At 37.8% G+C, this 8,853-nt stretch overlaps 1 protein-coding gene and 2 long non-coding RNA genes across 3 annotated transcripts; all 3 read left to right on the top strand.

Moving 5' to 3' along the window:
- Positions 1-599: 599 nt before the first annotated feature.
- On the top strand, positions 600-1,604 carry LOC119295525 (probable L-type lectin-domain containing receptor kinase II.1). The gene is made up of 3 exons (XM_037573956.1): positions 600-683; positions 795-960; positions 1,305-1,604. Exons 1-3 carry the CDS (start codon positions 637-639, stop codon positions 1,602-1,604), a joined length of 513 nt encoding a protein of 170 aa, XP_037429853.1. The 5' UTR covers positions 600-636.
- A 970-nt stretch (positions 1,605-2,574) lies between these two features.
- LOC119300742 lies at positions 2,575-4,190 on the top strand. The gene is made up of 3 exons (XR_005147980.1): positions 2,575-3,644; positions 3,926-3,980; positions 4,102-4,190. It is a non-coding gene; the product is annotated as an uncharacterized LOC119300742 (long non-coding RNA).
- A 105-nt stretch (positions 4,191-4,295) lies between these two features.
- On the top strand, positions 4,296-5,752 carry LOC119294434. The gene is made up of 5 exons (XR_005145645.1): positions 4,296-4,447; positions 4,546-4,677; positions 4,762-4,922; positions 5,126-5,197; positions 5,333-5,752. It is a non-coding gene; the product is annotated as an uncharacterized LOC119294434 (long non-coding RNA).
- Positions 5,753-8,853: the final 3,101 nt, after the last annotated feature.

Genomic DNA, 8,853 nt, shown 5'->3' with positions numbered 1-8,853 from the left:
ATGAATGAATGTTTGCTTCAGCAAACCGTGCATCGATCGGCCGCTCCGCTGTACAAGCAATGCAATGCGTCCATGCTGGTTCCATTTTGGTCCTAAGGGCATCTTCAATAGCTGTAAGATAGATGTTGGTAAATTTGTCACCTACAACATAATGATGATGTGGCATGTAATAAATATCGAGAGAGCAAAATTGTATGTAGAATAACCAACAACCTTTGCACAAGCTCCAAGATGAAATAGAGAGCAATCATATTTATTTTCTTATCATCTATTGGATAGCTTAAATATAATCTATTGAAGTAGTTGTATGACAGCTTGTCAGTTGATGACATGGACATTTTATCAACAAAACTAACATACAATCTATTGGATATGCCCTAACCTAACGGATAGCGATCAGCGTTGCCCAGGCACTGACGTCGGTGAAGACACGGAGGCAACGCTGCATGCATTTACTCACACCGCCAACGCCCAGCAGCAGCATTATCGCTTGCGATCGATCCAGATGCATTGCACTTGCTGCTGGAGTACTAGTAGTAGTGGAGTATAAATGAAGAACAAGGCCCAGCATGAACAATCTTCATCCGTTTTCATTTACATTCGTCCCTGGAGAGCACGAAAGCCAACACGAGCAAGATGTCGTTCTGCCTTCCACTGAGCTGCAGGAGGACTGTCTTCCCCAGGTCAGCACCCTTAATTATTTCCTTTTTTTCTCTCATAATAATTACACACAATACACAATCAACATCTTCTTCTTCTCTTTCAAAAAGAAACATCTTCTTCTTCTCAACCAGGACAATGAGCAGCATGGATCACCATGACACCGCCGATCCATTCTCCGACTACGACCAACCTGCTGGGTCCATGGATGGCGACGACATGTCCTCTCTAAAAGAGCTCACCGATGGCTTCTCCGATGAACGCACCCTCGGTACCGGTGCCTACGGCAAAGTTTACATGGTACGTACGTAGGATCCACTGATTCGTTACACATATGGCTGCATATGTATATATGTACGTATGGTCTTGTACCGAATCTAGCTAGCTGCTACTACCTCATGACAACTTTTACTAATTTTATCCTAGATGAAGCAGTTAAGGATTACTTTTGGGCTTTTTTTAGCTAAAGGTAGCATTTTGCCTTTTTCTTTCTTTATTTCTAGAAAGTAAGCAAGGTTTACACCTATCTATACACCCAGTAGAAACTCCATCGTTTTTTTTCTCCCTGAGGAAAAAAATACTGAATATCGCTTATTCATTAAACACACCAAACTATTGAACCATGTGAAATGTTGAACTTATAGGGTGTACATGAATATGGGAAGAAGATTGCTGTCAAGATGTTCCACGACGACACGCCAACACATGTTGATGGTGGTCATGAGCAGTTTCAGAAGGTGTTCAGCAACCTTCAGAGGCTCCGACACCAGAACATCGTGAAGATGCTTGGGTACTGCTATGAAACTCAGCAAAAACACATGGAGTACGACATGAGAAAATTTTTGAGTGAAAAGACACAGAGAGCGCTCTGTTCCGAGTATATGCACAACGGAGACCTTGACAAGTATCTTATTTCTGGTATGATTGTGCTCTATTACTTTTAACATATACTCCCTCCATCCCCAATTACTTGTCAGGTAATGTCTAGAAATGGATGTATCTAGATGTATTTCCGCGACAAGTAATTCTGGATGGAGGGATCCGTTCTATTCATTTCCACGGCAAGTAATTCCGGACGGAGAGAGTAGTTATGTTTCTTATTTTCCATGCATGAATCATCTTTATATATGTTTTTCACACAAATGTACAGTAATCCCTTGGCTGGTGCTGGGTTAATCGCACCAATGTTTGTGGCTTTTTTCTGAAAACGTACAAAGTAGCTTAATCTTGCTAACTTTTCAAAAGGAAAAATTGATTATGCTCTAACTGTTGATTAGGAATTCTCCTTTTTTTTATTTAACTGCTACAGATAAATACAAAGGAGATACTTGGCAGACATGCTACGCAATAATTAAGGGGATTTGCAAGGGTTTGAAATACCTTCACGAGGACTTGGAATCTCCTATTTATCATTTGGATCTAAAGCCATCCAATGTGTTGCTGGATGAGAAGTTTGTGCCGACGCTCGCGGATTACGGATTGTCAAGGCTATCTGGAGATGAGCAGACACAAATCATGAAATGTTCTATGGGAACAATGTAAGACTAATTGCTCGTTTGTGAATTTAAATTTCACGTAACCTAGTAACTATGTTCTCATTAAATGCACGGTGTCGGTAATATCATATATGTTATGTCATGCAGTGGGTACGTGCCACCAGAATACATAGATGAGAATGTAATCTCAAATAAATTCGACATATTCAGCTTGGGGGCTATCATCATAAAGATACTTGCAGGACCGACGAGCTACTCAAAACGTGCCGAGATGTCCACCCAGCAATTCGTTGAGCTTGTAATAGAAAATGATCCCTTTCTTGAGATCAATTATACATCCTTCACAAATAATAATTCTTTTATACAATGGTAATTTCTATTGTGTAAATTTGCAGGTACATGGAAATTGGAGGGATAAGCTCCATGCTACATCAACATATGCATTGGAGGTATATTCTGAGCAAGTAAGGAGCTGCATAGAAATAGCTTTAAGTTGTGTAGAGGCTGATCAATGCAAAAGGCCGAGCATTGGAGAAATCGTTGATAAGTTAATTCAGACGGAGACTGCGATTCACAAAATGACCCAATCACCAGGAAAATCAATGGATCAGGTGTGGTCCTTTATGACACAACATTTTACTATGCATTTCATCTATTTCATTTTCCCCGTCAAATAAAATTAAAAGCATAATTTAAACATATAGCTGGTGCATCATGTTGGGATATATTATGTAGATGGGCTCCTGCTTGCTGGATGCATCTGAAAAGAGAGGAAGAGAGTTGTTAGGTGTCCATCCCCTCCAGCTCCGATTCCCCTTTGAACCGAACAAGTTGATCCCCTGCCAACTTAATCTAACGAACAACTCGGATGAGTATGTCGACTTTAGGTGTGTCCCAAAAAACCCCAAGAGTTTCTTGAATGGACTGTCACGGCTCCATGGAAGCATGCCGCCAAACACCAGTTGCATATACATTGTAACGATGGAAAAGCACCAGCAACCACCTGCAAACATGGTCACTCTTGATGTTATCCTAGAGAGCTGGGTAGGATATAGATACACGTGTGGGTGGGGTATGGATGACTACTTCTCTACGGGGTCCAAAGAGGATCTGAGCGGCTGTCCGGTGCATAAGCTAACACTGAAGGCTGTTTGTGAGCCAGCAGTCGAGATGATGGCATCTGATGTTAGCCATATTGTTCTTCTGTGCAAATTAACCAATCTTAGCTTCAGATGATGCATATTTAGTTATGTGATATTTCTTTGTTATTTTCTTCTCTTGTCAACGGCCTGTTGGTGCTATTCATTACCTGACAGCCAATCAAACCAGGAATGAAAGTAAGGACTTTTATTCTCCTACGTACGTGTACGTATTTCTTAATTATTTTCACTGGACTGTATTAAGAAAACTATTTGTTTAGGTCATGTACTGCAGGGATGGCACTTTGTCGGAAATACTATCGATGTATGTGCGTCCAACGAAGCCTTGGTGAGTTTATGCTTCCAGCAGTATTCATTGGAAGGATCACAGCATACGAATTATAAATCACTTCCACCAACTTATAAATCATAAAGTCATTGCATGTCATGACTTTGGTCACAGAGGGTACTTTCAGGGTTGTGATGTATATCAAATTAAATTTACACGTAGTGGTAAGTGGAAAACACAAGTAAAAGTTCATGAAAGCTTGCCGGTATTAATTAATTTTCCTCTCGCAAAAAAATAATAATTATTTTTCTACTTGTAACTATCCTCTTGTATCACGACAGGATTTTGGCAGCTCATGGAAGTGGGCATGTATCCATTTGGAACTATGAGACACAGGTCGATTCAGAGCACATGCCATCATAGTCAGAAAAAATATATGCATGTTGTTGTTTTTGAAGAGTGAGTTTGACTATAGGAATCTATCTATCTATAAGAGGCGATCCTAACTTGTTTGCAGGAGAGAGTGATGTCGCTAAGACCTGTAAAGGAGCCAGCACCATGTGCTTGGGATCATTGGATGCTTTCTGCTAAATTCATCGCGCGGGAGGAATGGTTCGTGACCGGCGATGGATACGGTTACATCCATGTGCTCTCATCTGCGATGATGGATGAAATCATGCAGTTCAAAGCTCACACGGGCTGGGTCGAATCACTGGCCATTCACCCGAGTCGCCCGCTTGTGCTATCAGCATCCAACGACAGCTTAATCAAGCTATGGAACTGGAAGACTGACTGGTCAAATCAAGTTTAACCCGCTGGAAGGAAACACTTCCGCAAGTGCTTCAAAAGATGGCACAACAAAGGTACAAAAGAACAAAAAAAGGCTCATTTCTCTGTTTGTATCCACGGAATTTTCTGTTTCTATCTTTATTAATAGTGCAATAGCACCTAAATTTACCAGATCTGGTGTTGTTCTTCTCCCGTTCCTATTGCTACATTGGACTGTGATGGTGGGCTGATATGTGTTGATTATTTTTCCCATGGTGGTGATCGACAATATGTGGTTACCGGATCCGACAATGGGGTTGCACAGGTATGTCATTTTTATTATTGTACAATTATATTTAGTTACATAGACTATATTGATGTACACACTCTTCATTTTTTTGGGTACTAGATTTGGGATTTGCGGACAAAGAAATGTATCCAAGAACTCGAGGGACTCCGACATATGTCTGGGGTCAATGTTGGTGTGATCGATGGCATGCAAGGGCATCCTGTTCTAATAACATCTTCAGATGAATATGCTATTTCTTTGCGCAACTACAACACCTATGGGTAACGCTTCTGATTTTGTAATGATAGAATGGCCGGTAGCTCTAGCCACTTTAGCCTCCCACAAAAGCTACCAATGACTCTTACATCCCTGGCTGGCATCGCCATGAAAACAGACCTCAACTTTGAGGTTGCTGTCAGCCTTCCAATTATATACCCTACATAAACCAAAATATAAAATAACAGTGGGCTTCACAAATTTGCAGGTATGAGAGAACGATGGACTTTAAGCTCGATAGGGTTCGTGGTGGTTTTGCTTTCATTAAGGCCATAAAAAGGTAATAACCAAAATCCCTTTTACTCTTGTAACTTTTATCCCAGTCCATCTTCTTTTTCTATAACCTTTTTTCTAGAAAACTAGGTAATGCTCATAATTGAATAGATAGTAACTAGAACATCACATTCTTATGCAGCCTGGTGATTGGATTTGACGATGGATTTGCAATAGTGGAAATGAATTAATTTGGCACTAAAGATTGTGCTACTGTTGAAAGAAAATAGCGGCTGAATAAAAGTGGTGCCATGGATGATATTGCAACAACGGGAAACTCAAGAAATTGGTGCAGAGTCTATGCATGTTGTGTGTGCGTTAGACTGTTATGCATCTCTATCAAAGACGTTATATTTTTGTTTCTACAAAAAATGCTCCCTTTATTTGTACTGTACTGCCAATCTGTGTTGTGTGCTTGTTGCGTTGTGACGGTCATGACATTCTCTGTTAGCAGCGAGCTAGAAGAGATGAAAAGCAAGCAGTGTTACTAGTACACCATGTTTGGTATGTGGCAATATTTTGTTGTAATCAAATGTTATATGCTATAAATAGGTTTGGTATTTCTGTTTGTTTCACAAAATAAATAAACATATGATGGACATTCCTAAAATCTGGCTACCTCCAAACGCACGATCACTTTCTCGGTGAACACCAAAAAAATTGGTAGCGCAGTGTCTGGCTACTATCCAAATGGACCCTTAATTTGGCGGATGACTTTCTCCCTAAAATACCCGTGTACTTGGTGATAATCCAAAGAGGTAATATCACGGGTGGTGCTTAAACTTGTCACTGATGTTCATTTTGGTGCATGAACTTAAAAAATACATCAAACTGGTTCTAGAACTTGGCACAAGCGTGCAAATACAGTGATAATCCTATCTGTAGACATATAATGCGTTGATGTGGCACCGTATATTGATTGGCACGCGGGCATGGCATGGGACCCACTTCTAACAGAGGGCTTGCTTTATATATGTCTCTATGACCAGCAGGCCCCATATGTCAGCACAAAGAAAAAATCCCAGTTAAAAATTGAAGTGAATAGGATTCAAACTAGCGTCCTGGGGATAGTGATCAAGCTGTGCTAGCGACTCCACCACTTAAGATTATTTGTCATGTGAGTGTAAAAGCCTTATCTATAAATAAATCAACAGGCCCATGAGGTTTAAATGGGCTGCAGTCAGTGTAGCCCATGTTAGCATTCTTTTATTTCTTTAAGAATTTGTAAAAAAGTATTAAATATAAATTTCAAATATTAGTGTGTTTATAAACATTATACATACAATACGATAAATTATTTAGAATTTTTTTCAAATAATTGTAAATAGCTTGGACGTATTATTTTTGGAAAAATCATATAAACTAAACTGTATTTCTTGTTATAAAAATGTTTACATAGTTTAGAATATCATAATATTGGTGAAACTGAATTCATAAATATTATTTTAGTTATAAAAACATTTGAATAATGATATGCAAATTTTCATAATTCATAAGTTTGTTGTTTAATTATTTTTCGTATAACTAAAAAAATTCAGTATTATGGAAAAATCAAAAACAAATATAAATATGTACATCTGTCTATATTTCAGTTATATAGAAATTATGCATATGTGCCATGAGTGAAAGTTATCACAAGCAAATATTAACAAAAAATTGAATATTTTAAAATTCTGTGAAAATTTTATAAATAAATTACTTTATTTGTACGTATAATAATATTTATAACACAGGAATATTTGAAATTTATTTTTATTACTGTGATTATAGTAAACAAACTTTTTACAAATTTCTAAAAAAGCAAAAATGCGCAAAATGGGCTGCACCTAAAAGCCACGCAGGTGTCATTTATCTATGTACGATTGTCTCAAAAAAGAATTTATCTATGTACGATATCAGGATTGTCTCAAAAAAAAGTACGATGGGCCAAGTTGCTAGAGCAGTTCCCTCAAAAAAAAAAGTTGCTAGAGCAGTTCTTATCTTTTTTTTGGCAGGGAGCTAGCGCGGTTCTCTTGCAAGCGCTATGTTGCTTGTTCGAAATTGACCGGCTTCAATTTTTATCGTTTATTTTCCCTCTCTGCTGACATATGGGCCCGCTGGTCATATATATATATATGTGTATATATATATATATATATATATATATATATATATATATATATATATATATATGTGTGTGTGTAAATAAAGCATCTGTTATAAGTGGGTCTCATGACACGTGTGCATGCTGATAAAAAGTACGGCGCCACGTCAACGCATTATACGTCCATGGATTAGATTATCACCGTATTGGCACGCTTGTGCCAAGTTCTAGAACCAATTCGGTGTATTTTTCAAGTTCAGGTACTAAAGTGAACATCGGTGGCAAGTTTAAACACCATCACTACTAAGAAAAGACCTACTAATGGCGCATATGTTTTACCTACTAATGGCGCACTACAGGTGCGCCACTAGTATCACGCCATTAGTATTTTTTACTAATGGCGCATCTGTGGTGCGCCATTAGTATCTGGCATACTAATGGCGCACCATACAGTGCGCCATTAGTATATCCCACGGTGCGCCATTAATATGCTTCCCAGGGGCCATATTTACCCATGTGCTCTGGCTTACTAATGGCGCACTAGTTGATGATGCGCCACTAATAATGTATTTGGAAAACAAAAAAAAATCCAAATTTACAGAAAACAACCTATAAAGAAAATAATTTTAAAACAAAAAATGAAATAGAATCATATTTTTTTATTATAGTAAGAATATTACAATGTCTTTACAAGTATCCAATAAAAGGAAAATTGTAAGGAAATAAAAGAAAATTCTAAAACTAATCTTCTACTAATCTTTTCTTCTTTTTCATCACTTTATCCCTGCAAAATGTAACAAAATAAACAGAAAGACAAACAAACTATTTATAAAATGTCAATACTGTCATTTTTTTATGCAGAACTAGCTATGAGCATATATTTCCAAAATTACATGGTGTGAATATTGTATGAGTAAGATTATAATGGAAATGAATTTTGATAGGAGCCCACTTTCGACGAGTATTTATCTGACAGAGCTAAATAATCTGGGCATTTACCTTTTGATAATATTATTATACTACACTACCAGTATACTACTCCACTTGGATTTTTTAGATGAGCAGATCTAAGATAGACATTTTTTCAAGTGGCTATAGGTAGGCTTGAAGAATTCTCATCGGTTCAAGTGGCTACAGGTAGTTGCACAGCTAGAATATAGACTACTAGTACTATTTGAAAAGAAAACAAGAGCAAATCTGAATGTACTAGTCAGATCTGATCACATTGAGCTAGAAAGAAAATTCATCAGGAAACAGATGGCCGGCGACTTACTTCCAGACGTTGAGGATCTCGTTGTGCCCGGCGAAGACGCTGCGGAGCGCGTCGCGGACGGACTGCTCACAGCGATAGCTGCCGCAGATGAGCTCGTTGTCCTATGTTCATATAGGTGAAACATTGAACACCTATTACTATCTAACATTAATTAATATCTAGCCAAATAAATATTCATCTAACATTTGACATTAATATATCTAACTATATTCATCTCTAACAATTGACATTATTATATATTTAACTTTTCTATCTAATTCATCTAACATTCGACATTAATCTAACATTTATATAAACTCAAAATATA

The sequence above is a fragment of the Triticum dicoccoides genome, chromosome 1A (genome assembly GCF_002162155.2).
Source record: "Triticum dicoccoides isolate Atlit2015 ecotype Zavitan chromosome 1A, WEW_v2.0, whole genome shotgun sequence".
In the NCBI taxonomy this organism is placed as follows: Eukaryota; Viridiplantae; Streptophyta; class Magnoliopsida; order Poales; family Poaceae; genus Triticum; species Triticum dicoccoides.
Note: the sequence above shows the minus strand (reverse complement) of the source record. Positions and strands in the feature narration are given on the sequence as shown.

Excerpts from the sequence above, each read along its gene's own strand:
- LOC119295525 (XM_037573956.1), top strand. The coding sequence starts at position 637 with ATGTCGTTCTGCCTTCCACTGAGCTGCAGGAGGACTGTCTTCCCCAG. Across the intron at positions 684-794 it reads AGGAGGACTGTCTTCCCCAG|GACAATGAGCAGCATGGATC; the intron begins GTCAGCACCCTT and ends CTTCTCAACCAG. Across the intron at positions 961-1,304 it reads CCTACGGCAAAGTTTACATG|GGTGTACATGAATATGGGAA; the intron begins GTACGTACGTAG and ends TTGAACTTATAG.